Below are 16,466 nucleotides of genomic sequence, written 5' to 3' on the forward strand. Positions count from 1 at the left end.
GGTGAAATAATTAAATATAATTTTCCCTAGTCTCACTAATAATTGTTATTTTTAAAAATATATTTTTATTGATTGCAGGGAGAAAGGAAACATCAATGATGAGAGAGAATCATTGATTGGCTGCCTACTGCACGCCCCCTACTGGGGATCGAGCCCACAACCCGGGCATGTGCCTTTGACTAGAATCACACCCAGGACCCTTCAGTCTTCAGGCTGACGCTCTATACACTGAGCCAAACCAGCCAGGGCGGGGCCTGTCACTTTAAAAGTCTCTGTCACCAAAGGCCCTCAAGGAGCAATGAGGCTCCAGAAACAGAGTCTTTTTTTATATTAATTCATTTGTGATTTTTTCATTTTTAATCTCGTAGTACATGCCTTCCGTAAAATGTTCAAATATGGATGTCAAGACACATCCCCTCCTGTTCCTCTCTCCCAGGTGGGTGCTTGCCCTCCGAGAGACTTTTCTCAACATATTCAAACATAGACCCTCACTTGTCACGTATGGTGTTGCCCCCACCCTGTTGGGGGGTCCTGGCCTTTCTCCCAGCCCCACGTCAAGGTGTGTTCCTCTCCCCGGGAAGGAGCACAGTGGCTCCAGCTGGTCCCAAGCCCCCAGGCCTTCTGAGGCCAATGCCTGTCAGCACACCTCAGGTGGCATCCTGGACCCTGTTCCTGCGCTGTGGCCCGAGCAGTCACATCCCCTGGTGCTCCTGGAGGCCGGTTTCCTCCTCCAAAAACCAGGTCTCAGCCCGCGGCCGGGGCTTGCAGGAGGCCGGGATTAGATTAAGCACACAGTGTGGGAAGTCAGTGTAAACTGTACAGTTCCATGCAGGTCATGACCATGGAGGCAGCCAGCAGGGGACCCCGCCTGGGTCTCTCCGCCCAGGGCAAGGGGCTGGCCACAGGCCTGACCCAGAGTGTTCATGGCCGCTCACTCTTCTCCAAGCAGAGAGGTGCCTGGGTGGGGAGGGGAGGAACAGAGGGTGGGGACAGGGCCAGCAGCCACGCGCTCACTGGTGGAGACACATACCCGTGGCCGTGTGCTTGGGTGGGTGTGTGCTCCCACCAGGAATGAATGGGCATGTCAGTGCCTGGTGTGCGCAGCCCCTACCAGAGGTCGGGAAACCAAGGCACAGGCCTCCACAGTGTCTTGGAGGGTTTGGGGGTCTGTGTTTGTGTTTGTTTGCCAACATTTAAAAACCTGAACAACATCACATCAAATTAGACTTCCACTTTCCCTCGCAAGTTCAGGTCTGGGGCCTCAGTGGGCCTCCGTTCCCACAGGAAAGCCACGTGCTGCCACCCCAGACCAGATGGGACTTGTTCTTCAGTTGGCCCGGGCCCCCTTGCCCTCCAGGCACCTGCCTGGCTCCTACAGTGTTTTGTCAGTGAGCCTGAGTGCCAGTGCAGTGAATGCCAGGGGACCAGGCCTGAGGACCAGCCCCACTGGGCCCCCAGGTTACAGCTGAGCCGGGGCCCAGGACTGCGTGTGGCCCCAGTTCCTGGGTTCCTTGGATGACATACAGAGACGACTACCACTTCACCCGCCAATGGAGCTCCGCCCTGAAACCTTCCTCTTCTTCCCGCCCCAGGGTCCCCCAGGCCTCAAGGGTGAGCAGGGAGACACGGTGGTGATTGACTACGATGGCAGGATCTTGGATGCCCTTAAGGTAGTGTTCCTGGTGGACCAGATGGGCCTTGCTGTTCATTTCCTAAGGGAATAACCACTCCCTGTGTGTATTAATCCACACTCTGTACACAAGGGCCCCAGTGTCACCAGGTGCTGTGCTGACACGCAGAGAGCTGCTATGATGTGGCTCATTTGGCCCCGAGCTCCCTTGGGGTCAAAGCAACAAGGGGCAGGGGCAGAGCATCTCCTGTGTCCAGCCCAAGCAGGGCCTCCTGGGGCCTTCCCAGGGAACAGGCTAGAGGGCCGGGTCTTCTACTGACCACTGTGGGAGGATGAGAGTGGCCAGGCCCGCCCCAGAGCCTCGCTCGGGAGATGGAACCTGTGAGCCCTGCCCAGCAAACCTGGGACCCATAACCAGTGGAAGAGAGGTTGGGTGCTAGGGAAGGGAGCTGGGGTGAGGGAGAGACCATCAGAGACCAGACTGGATGGCACCTAACGCCCCCTGAGCTTCAATTCCAGTTATTTCCCACAGGCCTCAGAGAAGTACAAGCTGATGGTAACTGTGGCCCACCAGGCCTGCATGGTGTGGTGTGGTGTGACATGGCCCGAGGGCGTGTACATGCATGGTGTGACCCAGGCTGGCTAGGAGCCTCATGGGAGAAGTTCTATGAGCACAGGGAGGCAGGGTGCCAGGCTGGGAGGATGATTCCATTGGATGGGCAGCAGGAAGCCATAGCTGGTTCTTTGAGCAGAGGGGCAAATGCTAAAAAACACATATTGGGGAATGGTGTGGAAGGTGAACTGAGTGGGTGTGGGGATGGCTGGAGGCAGGCAGGCCACCGGGAAGGTAGGTGCTGCGCATGGCCTAGAAGAGGTGGGTGGAATGAAGGAAGATGTAAGACGGGACATCTCAATGGAGCCTCTAACAAGAAGGAAGAGGTTGGTAAGAGGAGGTGGAGGACTGGAACTTTGGGGGCTGAGGGGCTGGATGGGGTGCAGCCTTTGGGAGGGGACGTGAGTTTGGAGGGCGATGATGAGCCTTAGTGAGCAGGCAGCCTTCTGGAGGCCGGGGTCAAGAAAGCAGCTTGGGACTCAGGTTAGACCTGGAGACTAAAGATGCCATCCCTTACCTGTGTGACCCAGGAACTCCCCGGGCAGGAGACAACAGGCAACAGAGCTGGTGGTCAGAGAGGTCACAGGAGAAGTAGAGACGGCAGTGCTGGGCCATTGCTGGGGATGCAGCTTCAGAGGCAATAGGGAGGCACCGCAGGATCCTGAGCAGGGCCGTGTTGTGAAGAAATCTAATGTTGGAAACAAGCTCTGAGGGCAGAGGGATTCTGGGCTCTCCATGGCAGTGGACACGGTGATATCTGGCCTGATGCTTGGTGCCTCCTCCCAGGACTCCTTCAAGACCTGGCTGGGTGGGTGGGAATCGGCTGCGGAAGGTCCATGATCCTGCTGTAGCCCAGCTAAACAGAGACAGGGCCCCCGGGGTGGAGGGGTGGGCCAGCATTGACGGGGAGGCCCTGCTTAACACTGACCAGCCTGACCTTTGCACACAGGGTCCTCCCGGCCCACCAGGGCCTCCAGGAATCCCCGGAGCCAAGGTCAGTACACGTGCAGCTGTGTGGCCCCCCAAGCCCGTTGTCTCCAGAGCCCACCTGCCCCCTCTGCTTGTCGCCCCATGATCCTCTAGGCTCAGATCTTTCTAGCCAAGCAGGGTGCCTTCTCCCAGGCCCTAGTTACACTGCACTCTGGGAGTTTGATTCACATGCAGAAACCCCTCATGGCATCACAAAGTCCCAGAGATGACATACATGGTCTTTCCTATGGCCTGTGTGCATCATTACACCCTGCCCACCTGGCTCAGGAGAAAGAGCCCAAAACTGTGAAATCAGACAGGGTCTGGTTCCACCATTGTCCCTGGGCTGTGTGGCCTGGAGCAAGTCATTTAACCCTTGGGGCCTCAGCTTCCAAAAGGCAACCTACAGCCTGGGCTACGTCTGCCTGCAGGGGCTGAGGGCATGGAGGAGTGGAGGTGGCCGGCTCCTGGCACCCTGCTGGGCACCCAGTGGGTGCCTTCCTGGAGGTCTAACTGCAGGGACTTGACCAGGAACGGTGCGCTGGTTGGGGCGGCAGCCTAGCCACAGACCCCTCTCAAGGACCATGGGACAATATAACCCCTCTTGCTGTCTGTTCCCTTCCAGGGTGAGCTCGGATTGCCTGGTACCCCTGGAATCGACGGAGAGAAGGTCTCTGAGCCTTTCATTTTCTTTGTGATACTGGTGCCAGGGGTCATGCTGTGTGTGTGTGTACAGAGTTGGAGAACAAAATATGCCACCTGTGTGTGATTCTGGAGCCCCACAGTGCCCCTTCATGGCTGGTTCTGCCCTTAGGCCTCAGGCAAGCTGCTCACTTCCTGGCAGCCTCTGCTCCTCCTCCCCAGGCGAGGGTGGCAACGGGCTGTGGTGACGGTTAAATAACTCTGTGTGTGGGAAACACTTAGAGCAGTGCCCGGTGCCATGCAGCAAAGAGTCTTTGAATGTGAGTTAATAGCATTACTGTCACTATTAGTACCTTTGTAAGTATACACATGTGATCCTATGTAGACACCACAGTGTCCAATGGTGTCATGTGGCATTTGTGTGTGTGTGTGTAGCACCAGGTCCCTAGTGTGTGGCACATCATGGATGTTACACAGTGGTGGAGTGAGGGGATGCAAGGTTGGAAGGTGATTCTGTAGATGGTGGGGTGGCTGTAGGGGTTGGGGCTCCCATCTCTGGCTCCTGAGAGGTAAGCACAGGGTTGACCTGGAACCCCATAGTGACCCCGCATGGCTGCCCAGGCCCTCATGCTCCACTCCCTCCACCCCCACCCCACCTGCACCCCTGTCTCTGTCCAGGCCCCTGGGTGCATTTGTCACCTGGGCTGGAGGTGGGGCCCCACAATGAGGAACTGGGGGTCTGGCCTGGCCTGAACAAAGCTCTGGGACCTGTCAGAGTCGGGGAAGGGAGAACGCCTGCTGAGCTGCACTGACCCCTTGTTCATGTGGCTTCAGGGTCCCAAAGGACCAAAAGGAGACCCAGGAGAGGCTGGGCCAACCGGACCCAAAGGGGAAGCAGGCGAAATGGGCCTGTCTGGCCTCCCGGTAAGTGGCTGGGTGGGCCCACCTTCCCTACTTGCCCCACGGGAGGTCCCAAAGTGAAGGTGTGCCTGCTGGCAGCGGGCCCTGCAGCCTCAGCCCAGCGGGGCCGTAGGGCGGAAAGGAAGCTGACTCCCAGCCCACGTGCTCAGACTCCCCGAGCGCCCATTTCCTCGCCTGTAGAAGGGCCTGTTGCCTATCTCCTGGGGCCACTGAGAAGGTGAGATAAGGAGGCCCTGCCCCTGGAAGTGAGTTGGCGGTGGTTAGGCCACGGCTCTGGCTGCCTGCGTTTGCATCCTGTTTCGTTTCTCAGTGACGAGAACCCTGTACAAGCAACCTCACCCCCTGGGCCTCGGTTTCCCCGCCTCTAACATGGGGATGATTAATTTCCCACCACGTGAGGGGACAGACAGCTCTGAGAATGGTGGCTGGCATGCAAATAAGTGCCTGCTGTCACCATCATTGTCGTGATAGTTGGTCTTGGTGTGGATGGACTGGAAAAGCTGACAGGCTAAGCAGCTACCAGGTGCCACCACTTCATGTCCATTGTCCATCCATAAGGCTCAGCGAGAAAGGCAGTGCTGGGGTTTCCTGTGCCACTACCATGTGCCCCGCTGCACTCTGCTTTCTGAATGCCCATCGATCTAGGGAAACTATTTTAAGCTGCACTGGCCAACCTGGCAAGTCTCTGCTGACGGAAGCCTTATGGGGGAGGAAAGGGGAGGTACTGATCACCGTGGGTGGTGATCTGGTGATGGACATAAAGGGTTCAAGGTCATCCTGTCCTACAGGGTGCCCACGGCCCCAAGGGGGAGAAGGGAGAGCCGGCACCTGACAGCCTACGAGAGAGCCTGGTAAGGGGGAGGGCTGAATTCCAGGGTCTCCCCGCAATGCCCAGCCCAGGCCAGCTGGAGGCCCAAGTCTTGGAACAGCAGGGCCACCTGGCCTGACCACACCTAGGGTAGCAGGGGAGGGGGAACCTCAGGTTGTGTCCTTCACCTAAGGCCCATCTGAGAACCTAAATGCCAGCGCTGGGCCCCCCACAAGGTCGGGGAAGCAAGAAGCAATGGCTCAGGGCCCGGTGTCCAGGGAGTATTCCTCCAACATGTCCCATGAGCTCACGTGTGGGTGGGTGAGGGATGTCGAGGCAATTTGTAACTGATCCACTTCTGACCCTTTCCTAGGCTCAGCTCATAGTGGAGCCAGGGCCCCCCGGCCCTCCTGGCCCCCCAGGCCCCATGGTAAGAATGTTTGGCTTGAAGCAGCTGGGATACGAAGAGGGTGGTGGGCCCAGGCCTAGGAGCGGTGACAGGGGAGGACAGAATTCCCTGGGGGGTAGGGGGGACATGTCAGGCAAGGAGGGCGGAGCCAGGATCTGGGCTTGGGAGGCCCTTAGGTCAAGGCCACAGGAGCCAGTGAGTGGCCTGCAAGCCTTGGTGACCCCTGCAAGAGGGCCCAGGCCCTGATCTGCTCTCTCCTCCTCCTCCAGGGTCTTCAGGGAATCCAGGGTCCCAAGGTGAGTCTGGGGCATGGGTGAGACCCCCTACCTGCTGCAGACTCACAGCCTGGACAGTTTCAGAAAGCCTTGCCAATGGGCCAAGTGAGGGCCCCACGCGTGGCCTCAGACCAGCCCTGCATCTTCCCAGGACCTGAATGCTCTGAGTCCCCTAAGACTGGTGCCCCCTCATGCCCACACTTGGGGCTCTGTTCTTACCCCTTCTCCTCCTGCCTGGGCCCCAGTCCACTGTTTTCCCTCCTCGCTGTTTCTCCCCTTTCTCTGCACCTCCCCCCTCATTGCCACTTCCCCTTTGCCCCCCACATGCACATCTGTCTCTCAACTGCCCACAGCCTTGACATGAAGTCTTGGGTTTGGTGTGTGTTACATAATGTGTGTCCTCTGCCCTTAAATTAAAACCATAGTGTGGCCTGTGTGTGCCCTGCCCCAGGAGCCACACAGAGGGGGAGGCAGCAGGCCTCACTGTTTGCCCTCCCCTGAGGGAGCCCATCTCTGCTCTTCCAGCTCAGAGGCCAACTTGAGGACTCAGAGTCAGGGACTCCCAGAGCTGAGTGGGCCGAGCATGTGGCCAGCCAGATGTACTGCTTCTGGCTCTTCTTTTTCCCAAGGCCTCCCCAGATTATGTGTAGAAGAGGCAGACGCTGTCAGGGATAGAGCTCAAAAACTCAGTTGGTAGTCAGTCCTGCCACTTGCTTGCTATGCTATGCGGATCCATCCCTGCCCCCTCTGTGCCTCTCTTTCCTCATCTGTGAAATGGGTGTGAGCACAACCACCTACCATGAGTACTCAGGAAAAGGTAAAATGCTCACACTGAAGCTCATTCTGATTGTTTGCACAGAAAGGAACCCAGGCCAGACCTGACGGAGCCTGGAATCTGCCCCTCTGCCCTGCACACCTGGGCCCCCACAGGCCCAAAGATTTCCTGGCCTTCCATCTGTCTGACCCTTTCCCCTGACTGTGTCACCCTTCACTTCCAGGGCTTGGATGGAGCAAAGGGAGAGAAGGGCGAGTCCGGGGAGAGAGGCCCCAGCGGCCTGCCTGTGAGTGTCATGAGCCTTGTTTGTGGTTAGAGGTGCTAATTCCTGTAACCATCATGCCTCTTAATTCATTCCTTTTTCATCCAGGGGCCAGCTGGTCCACTAGGCCTTATTGGGCTGCCAGGAACCAAGGGAGAGAAGGTAACCACAATTTTTTAATGCCCCTCCCCCCCCACCTAAGGCTGCAGACTGTGGTGTCACTCGGCCCTGGGGGTTCAACCCCTGCACTTCAGGGCCAGAGTGCAGGCTTGTGGACAACTTACAGGGCTGAAAGTCCCAGCAGCTATGCTCCCTCACACCTTCTCTTTGTCTCTCCTCAGGGCAGACCCGGGGAGCCAGGGCTAGATGTAAGTATCTCACCGCTCACTGTGATCAGGTCCTCCTGTGTGTAGCTTTTGCCCTCATGCTGCACGTACAGTAGCAGGATCTGGTTGGCTTGGTAACCCCCTTTCCCAGGGCTGGGACTACAGCTGCCTGGTGTCCCCTACGTTCCCAGTGCCAAGTCCGATGCACAGCCCAGAGTAGGTGCCTTTTGGATGGGTGGATGGATGGGTGAATAGATGACATGTGGGTGATACATTGGAGCCGGAAGTGGGGAGAGCAGTAAGGAGCCTGTTGCAATATCCTGGTGAGAAACGATGAGGCTTCTGCTAAGGAAGTATTGTGGGAAGGAGAGGAGGGGAAGTATTAGTCCAAGGTTGATTGGATCAAGTGTCTGTTGGTTGCAAGAGACAGAAAACACAATTTAAGCTGGTTTAAACTGACTCATAACTGAAAAATCCAGAAGTACAGCACATGGATCCAGGGCTCAAGCGTGTCAACACAACACAACCTCTCAGCATCTCTTGTATGTGATTCCTCTGTGTGGGCATCATGGTGAGATGGAGCCAACAGCTCCAGACCTGCACCTCTCCAGGCCCGAACTCTGGAGAAAGACTATTTATCTCTCTCTTCTTTCTTTTAATATATTTTATTGATTTCAGGGAGGAAGGGAGAGGGAGAGAGAGAGAACACAGATCAATGACAGGAGAGGATCACTGGTAGGCTGCCTGCTGCACGCCCCCAATGGGGACGGAGCCCACAACCTGGGCATATGCCCTGACCTGGAATCGAACCTCAACCTCCTGGTTCGATTGGATGCTCAGCCACTGCGCTGTGCCAGTTGGGCTCACTCTCTTTTAGAAAATGTCTCATCGACTGGGTCAATGCTGAAATATCACCTGGCCCTCATTGGCCAGCCTGATCACATGCTCCATCCTGGAGCTAGGAGTGAAATCAATGAAGTATGAGAAAGGAGGGGGTTCCCAGGGAAATCAAGTCGCTCTTAGAAGGGAAACGGTGACCAGATACAGGGCTGTGAGGCTTATGGTGTCTGCCCTAGACTTTAGGAGGTGTCACATTGAAGAACAACCGCAGACAAGGAAAAGGAAGAACTCTAACCTGAGTTTCTGACTGGGCGGGGCTTGTTCCATCATAAAAAGGGTCAGGAGAAGAAGACATCTGGACTCAGGGAGGTCGTCAGGGCAGAGCTAAAGACTCCATGGCCACAGCTGCCTTCTGGGAGGCCTAGAGCTCAGGTGTCATCTCAAAGCCACACCCACCTGTTCGACCTGGCAAACTGCTGGGGCTTCCATGCACAGACTCCGACAGGGTTCTACTTCAGAGGAAGCAGTGCTGTGTCCTCAAGGCACGCATGTCCCTACCTCAGCCTGCCTAGGAGTTGGGACTGGGCCAGTTGGTACCACGAATATGGAGGGAGGGGCAGAGAGGGACAGATAAGAGAGGAAAACCTCAAACCTCATGTTCAGGTTTAACCTTTAATCCCCTTGTCAGGGTTTCCCTGGACCCCGAGGAGAGAAAGGCGACCGGAGCGAACGTGGAGAGAAGGTAGGGTAGGCGGGGAGAAAATAGGGGCAGCTGGAGACGAGATGGGGCAAGAGGACAGAAGGAGGGAGGCAGGTGAAGAGGAGGGAAGAGGCGGATAGGACATGGGAGGCAAGAAGCAGGCAGAGAGAGGCGGGTGAGCGGGTGGAGGCTGGGATGGGGGCAGCAGGGCAGGGTGGCTGCCAGCTTTAGGCCCATCTCTCAGAGGTGCTGGAGGCATCTTGGGCATGGCAGCCATGGCCATACCCCGTCTCCCTTCTTGTGCAGGGGGAGCGAGGCATCCCCGGCCGGAAAGGAGTGAAGGGCCAGAAGGGCGAGCCGGGACCGCCAGGACTGGACCAGCCATGCCCCGTGGTACGTGTCAGAGCAGGAGGGAGCCCCAGCCAAGGTCTTTGCTGCCTCCTGCAGCATCTTCATATCGTCTTTGCCTCCACTGCCAGGGCCACCATCACTGTCCCTCCCGTCCCAGAGGGCCCTCCTGCTCTAGCACTGACCCCACCATGGGTGCAGCTTGCGACCCATCCCCTCTACAGGAAGGGAGACCCCGCGGGGGGCAGAGTCTGTTTCCAGCGTCACTGCCCCTCTTTACTCCACTTGTCCATAGAGAAGGGTGGGACCGCGCTTACCTCTCTGGGTATCTGTCCCACTCCGGAGAAGGCTTTTCTGCCGGGGTGGCCCCAGGCTGTCCCTCAGCCCCTCCCCTCCCTTCCCTGCTCCCACAGCCTCCTCCTTTCCTGCTGTGTCACCACAGCCCCTGATGGCCCATCCGACCCAGGGCCTAAAATAACCGAAATTCAGTTTCCTTTTTCTAGAAGTCGGCAGAGGTTACATGTCAGACTATTTCAGTGGAGCTCAGAAAAGACAGGGAAAATGAAACAGCTGAGTTTCCATCCTAAACCTGGCCAGATATTCATACCTGGCCCCCCTTGCCAGGGGCATGGGGAGAGGCCACCTACCAAAAGAAGGTCAGGGCCTGGGACCCCAGAGGCCCAGTCCTCTGACCTTGACTGAGTCACTTAGCCCCCTGTTCCTCAGTCTCCTCATCCGTACAGCGGGGGTGCTGTCCCACCCTCAGACTATCCCACCCTCAGATGGCTTTGAAGAGGCAATGAGAAAAAGACATGAAAATCTGAGCAGTGAGCACCTGCAAAAAGTACCGAGGGCAGCAGGGAACAGGGTGGCCCTGCAGATCTAGCCCCTGGGCCGAGACTTCCTTCCAAGTCATGAAGTCTTTGTCTTTGAAACAGGAAAATCCTAAATGCGGAGGCAAGCGAGGGGCACCGGGCTTGAAGGGCCTGGCAAGGGGCAGCGGGCCCTGCCCTGCGGTACATGGTCTGGCCTGCTGTGTGTGTGTGCTGTGCTGGCATCTGCCCCCCTTCCCCATCCTGCCTGCCTCCTCCCCACCACCCTCAGGCCCCAGCCTGCGCCCCTGCTAATGCACGTCAGTGTGCCTTGGACAGAGTGAAGTGTCTTTGCCCAAGGGTCCCCCAGGGACTAGAGGATCAGCCTCTGTCCCTCTCCAGTCCCCCATCTTCCAGGCCGCTTAAGGACCATCTCCCACGACCCCCCACTTGTGTCTGATTGCTGAGCAGTAATGGCTGATGCTTCCAGACAACCCCCTGCCCAGGTTTCACCTTGCTGGCCTCCTCCTGACCCCGTGGCTCAGATCCAGACACAGAGACCAGGATGGGCCACAGAGAGGGGGATCCCACTTCCTGAACTGTCCATATCCTCCTCAACTCCTGAGAACTCTCAGGCCCTCGGGGTGAGGGTCTAAAGCCACTGTCATGGCCACCAGGTCATGGCCATTAGGTAACCCCCCTCCCCCCATTATCAGCAGATGTACAACATGAGCCCAGTACTCTAGGGTCCTCCCGGTTCTCCCACCAGCACAGGTGTCCCAACAAAGCCCCAGGAGATGCACTCAGGACAAGTGCAGTGAGGAGTGGTCTGTCCCGTGCCTGGGTCGCCTGGATGGACCAGGCAGGCATTCGGGTCCTGTTTCAATGGGCTCCAGCAACCTCACATGGCAGCTCCCTGGGCTGTCATCCCTTCACCCGGGCAAGAGTGTGCCAGGGTGGAAAGCTGACCAGCCCTTGCCCCCAGCACTGAAACCTTCTTCCTTTCCAGGGCACCGACGGGCTGCCCGTGCCTGGCTGCTGGCATAAGGTACGGAGACAAGAGGGGCCTGGAGGTGGGCCTCTGCAGCTCCCTACAGTGACTGAATGGCCAGGTTTCCCTGTCACAAGCTAGTGTGACCTGAGGTTTGGGGCCATAATCCTGGGTGATTATGCACAGCCCACTCTTGGCTGCATGGGGCTCACTCAGTATCTGGCCCAGCCAGTGCAAAGCCATCAGCGCCCCATGGGACTTGGTCCAGACTGCCCCCCTGAGAGGGGTGGAAGCCACGAGCCCGGGACTAGGGGAGGAGGGCCTGCCTGTTCCTGGGGAAATGGGCAGGATGGATGAGGTCCAGACCTGGGAGGGCCCCAGGGGCCTCATGGCCCCTCCTCACCTCAGTCTTTCTCTCCTTTTCCAGTGATCAGAACCCAGCTCACTGCCTGTACAGATCCATGTGGACATTTTTAATTTTTGTAAAAATAAAACAGTAATATATTGATTTTTTTTCATGGGATGCACTGCCTGTGGCCTTTAACCTTTGAGAATGTGCCCGGCCCAGCCCCAGAACAATCAGCATGTGAAGCTGGCAGGAACGTGGACAGGCCAATCAGGGAATTGTGTACTTGAGGGGCAACCGTAGGATTTGGTGCCTGGCTCAGACGAAGTTGCAAAGATGCCGGGTTGGGCCTTCAGTCACCTGATTAGCAGAGCGTCTGGCTGCCCAGCTGCCCTACAAGAGCCTGTCCCTTGAAGGTCCAGAGCCCCGGGGGGGCACCTGGGGCATGGACAGCCCTGCAGCTGCTCCAGCCTCTTCAGCCAGAGCCAGCTGCTCACCCTCCCGGACCCTGGGTTCACCAGGAAGGACAAGCCTCCCACCCAGCACTTGCAGCTGGGTACTGGGAGCTGTAGAAAGCACCCCAGGCCGGTCTAGCTCTCACCAAGTTCATTAGGCCTCGGGAAGCCAGCCTGTTTGAGAACACATGTCCTCTGGCCGGGAGTATAGGCCAAGCACTGTGATCACCACCACATGGACCCACCTGCAGGGAGCCCCATGGTGACCAAGTGTGGAGGATGGCAAGGCCCATGCTGGATGACTGCTGCTTCCTGTCTGTGCCCCCACCCCAGAACAGGGGTGTGATGAGACTTTGCCGCTGGAGGAGATGGGCCTCTAGCTCAGAGCTTGGGTCTCACTGGCCCGTCTCCCACCCGGGAGCACTCTTGTCCGCTAGCCGAAAGTGGTCTTCCGGGTGAACTGTACAGATGAAGAGAATCCCGGGTGGTTCCCAGCTGGTCCGAGCAGGGGGCCTGCGACCTGAGCATCACGCTCGAAGGAAAGGCTTCCCCGCCTGTGACAAAGGTCCCAGCCACCAGCTCTGGCCCAGCGACTTGCCTCCCCTCTCTGTGTAGATAGGTATTGCTGTGTGTAATAAACCATGAATTTGTGTCTGGTTGAGCCTGTCCTTGCAGACTGCCCCTCCGGCACCTCTGGCTAAGGTTTCAGCCTGGCCATTGCAAAGTGGGGAGGGACAGAAACCAGAGAAACTCACCCCAGACACCAGAGGAAGTAGCTCAGGGTCATGGGGTTAAGTTTGGAAGACACAGACACAAGGCCTAGTCCTGCCACGTACCAGCCGAGCCTTCTGGACAGTCACATCCCTGAGCCAGTGACCAGTGACTGCTACATGGAAAGTCACCCCAAAACTTGTTGCCTTAAAACAATGATCCTTTATATTCCTCTCTCTCGGTTCTGGGGTTAATGGGCTCAGCGGGGTGGTTGTGGCTCAAGCTCTCCCACACCTGGTGGTTGATGCTGGCTGTCAGCTGGGAGGTCAGGTGGCAGAACACCTATCCCTCGTGGTCTGGCTCCTCGTGCTGAATTCCAGGAGTGAGTGTTCCATGGGGAACCAGGTGGAAGCTGTGTCACCTTTTATGGCCAAGCCTCAGAAGTCACACGGTGTCGCCTCCTGCCACAATCAGTGGCAAAGTTTTCAAGGGAAAAGTGTCAACATCCTATTTTAAGGAGGAAATGTGAGGTAGCTCTTGTTGCAGCCCTCTCAGAAAATCCAACCCGCCACCTCATCTACAAGAAGGGACAGTGATGCCTACACTCCGACGGTGGTTAATGAGGACCAACTGCATGGGATACAAGAACCCAGGGCAGCGCAGGCACCTGGCAGCTCCCATGAGTCTGAGTTCTCTCTCCCTCTTCCCCACTCCAAGACCAAGCAAGGGCCATCGTCTTGCAAAGCATTTCTACATCGTTTATTCCAGCTGGTCCTTATAACAACCCTGAGAGAGGGACCCAGCAAATATGCCCATTTCACAGATGACAAAACCAAGCACATCCAAGGTATTATACTAGTAGACAAGGCCTGCATGACAGCATCTTAGGCCTTCTCCAAGGACTGGGGCCTAAGGAGGGCCATGGTTTGAGTAGTCCCCCTGGCCCCTACTATGTGGCCTACTCACTGAGCAGAAGAGGCCCAGCCCTATACCAGCTGAGGAGGAGGAATGTGTCAGGTCCTCACCTCTGTCTCCCTCAATTGCTAGTGATAAGTGGCAGGCCCACTGCTCAGCCAGTCGTCTTGGTCACTGGGGAAGCCAGGAGTGAAAAGGAAGAGAAACGCAGTGGGGCTGTGATGACTGATGGACATCACAAGCTGTCCAAGTGTCCTTGGGCATTCCAGCATAACCTCACAAATCTACTGCACTCTACAGTTTGTAAATTCACTCCGCCCTCCACTCAGGTACCTCATGGGTCCCCCACTTGCGAAGGAGGGAGTCTATGTGACTCATGTCACTATTTCCATGTTACATGTGGGGAAACATGCTCTGAGGGAGTAGCCCTCTGCCCAGGGATAAACAACCAGGATTGTCTTTCTGAAATTGCTTGTCAGGGCCCAGAGTCTGCTAGGCAGCGCCATGCTGCTGGGGGATTGGTGGGCAGATCCTCTTAGAAGCCACATGTGGCCCCTTCCTCAGGCACCAGAGGAGGTGAGGTCCCTTTCCTGCTCCTTTGGGTAGGGCAAGGTCATTATGGCCCACTGCTGCCCCCTTGTGGCCTCACAGTGTATCCTCAGGTCTGCAAACTTCTCATTTTATTTAGAGCAGCCGTGGGCAAACTTGAAATGAATAAAACTATTGAAAAAAAAGACCGTACCCTTTTATGTAATGATGTTTACTTTGAATTTATATTAGTTCACACAAACACTCCATCCATGCTTTTGTTCCGGCCCTCCGGTCCAGTTTAAGAACCCATTGTGGCCCTCAAGTCAAAAAGTTTGCCCACCCCTGTTTTAGAGGGTACAGATTGCTCCAAGAGCTTGGAGTGGGGACAGGAGGCTGGAGAAGAGTAAATGACTTGCTCAAGGTCCCAGATGAGACATGGGCGAGCACCCTGCCTCACAGCAGAGCATCCAGGACCAAGGGTCTCACATCTCCCTGACAAGAACTACCCCCTTCCAGAAGAAAGGGAAGCACATTTATTGAGCCCCACTGTGTGCCATGGCAGCTAAACTAACCACAAAAATTCCTACCCCATGAGAGGAGTAGGGTCTCCCTCCTCCTGATCCCTAGGATACGACATGGGCTAGTTTTGGGTGTCACAATGACTGGGAGATACTCCTCAGATTCAGTGGGCAGGGCTAGGGATATCAAACATCTGAAAGGCATGTACAGTCCCGTCGCATGATGAATCATCTCAATGAGAATGCCAGTGCTGCCTGCATTGAGAAACACCATGCCCTAGGTTCAAATTTTGACTAAGCCACTTCCTCCCATTCCCTGCCCTCTTGGCCTCCAATGGCCCCCAGAAGGCTGAGCATGAGATAATGGATAGAGGAGTGCTTAGCCTGGGGCCAGAGGCAGAAATGAGTGAGCTTTTCTGAGCTGGAAGGAAAGGCTTCCTGGTGATGACCTGCCCCTTGGCCCAGGAAATGGCCCAGGTGGGAGGCCTAGCTTGACCTCCAACTGATTTGCCACCTGACCCTGAACGTCTGGAGAGTGAGTGAGACGAGGGCTGGGACTGGCTGCAGGATTCTCACCCTCAACCCTGAGACTGAAAAAGCTCTGAGCCAACCTACCTCCTCTGAGCTGCCCTGGGCACAAGACAGGCTCGTATTTGGGCTCAAGACAAAGCCAAAGATGAGCCCCAGAACTGTTGCCTGTGGCCTGTACTTTTCTGAGGGTCAAATCCCCCTCCCCTATATGTGGGAAGAATTTTTGGTTAATTTGGGAGGAATTTTGTTTTCAATCATACATAAGGTTCAATTCAGCTTTACAATTAAAAGTAAGAAACTCTATCCAGTTTAGATGAGAAGTTAAGGAGGTGGATGGTGGTTGCACAAAGTGAACGTACTGAATGCCACTTAATTATACACTTAAAAACGGTTAAAATGGTAAATTTTATGTTATGTATATGTTTCCACAATAAAAAGGAAAAAGAAACCCCAAATGTTCTTTAATAAATGCTCTAATAAACATTTTACATTTTTATGGGGAAGAAATCAAGGAATCAGCGTTGAGGGAGCAAAGCAGAGGGCTGTGATCCCTTGTTCCAGGGTTCATCCAGGCAGGAGGGGACATCTCTCTGCTAAGCCAGCTTTCCACCCCTCACCCCCAGGGCTGCCAGCTTTCCATCCCTCACCCCCAGGGCTGCCAGCTTTCCACCCCTCACCCCCAGGGCTGGGAGTCAGGCCGGCCTGCGCTGGAGTCCAGCCTGCGCTGCACACGTGCTGTGTCTGAGAGCAAAGTCCTTTCCCGTCCCGGGTCTCGGTTTCCTGGCCACGTGCTCACTATGAGGCTCAGGAGTCCTCCCAACGCCCCTCCTGCCTAAGCACTTGATGACTCCATTAGCACGGACACCGCTCGCGGTCACCGGCCTGGAGTCCCAGCAAACGCGGCGCGTCCCACTTTATGCACCGGGAAGGCGACTCAGTGACTGAGTCCGGGGCCCGATCCCACTAGGGGAGCAGCGGCGAACGCACCTGCGGACCGCTCCCGCGCGGCGGTTTCCACGGGATGACTTGGCTCTAGGAAGCCTGCCAGGCTCGTTCCCGAAAGATTTTACCAACCTGAAACGGGCCTCGGGAGGGGGCGGTGCCGCAGCGGGGAGGGGCGGGGCCACGGGCGGGGAGG

At 56.4% G+C, this 16,466-nt stretch overlaps 1 protein-coding gene across 1 annotated transcript in view; it reads left to right on the top strand.

The window, feature by feature from the left end:
- Positions 1-12,778, top strand: part of COL23A1 (collagen type XXIII alpha 1) — a 267,772-nt gene extending 254,994 nt beyond the window's left edge. Inside the window, exons 17-30 of the mRNA XM_015563362.1 lie at positions 1,593-1,670; positions 3,193-3,237; positions 3,838-3,882; positions 4,689-4,778; positions 5,564-5,626; positions 5,957-6,013; positions 6,262-6,288; positions 7,266-7,328; positions 7,413-7,466; positions 7,646-7,672; positions 9,159-9,212; positions 9,477-9,563; positions 11,340-11,378; positions 11,749-12,778. Coding sequence (XP_015418848.1) covers positions 1,593-1,670; positions 3,193-3,237; positions 3,838-3,882; positions 4,689-4,778; positions 5,564-5,626; positions 5,957-6,013; positions 6,262-6,288; positions 7,266-7,328; positions 7,413-7,466; positions 7,646-7,672; positions 9,159-9,212; positions 9,477-9,563; positions 11,340-11,378; positions 11,749-11,751 — 732 coding nt within the window. The 3' untranslated portion in view covers positions 11,752-12,778. The remainder of the gene's footprint in view (positions 1-1,592; positions 1,671-3,192; positions 3,238-3,837; positions 3,883-4,688; positions 4,779-5,563; positions 5,627-5,956; positions 6,014-6,261; positions 6,289-7,265; positions 7,329-7,412; positions 7,467-7,645; positions 7,673-9,158; positions 9,213-9,476; positions 9,564-11,339; positions 11,379-11,748) is intronic.
- Positions 12,779-16,466: the final 3,688 nt, after the last annotated feature.

This window comes from Myotis davidii, unplaced genomic scaffold (genome assembly GCF_000327345.1).
Source record: "Myotis davidii unplaced genomic scaffold, ASM32734v1 scaffold438, whole genome shotgun sequence".
NCBI lineage: Eukaryota > Metazoa > Chordata > Mammalia > Chiroptera > Vespertilionidae > Myotis > Myotis davidii.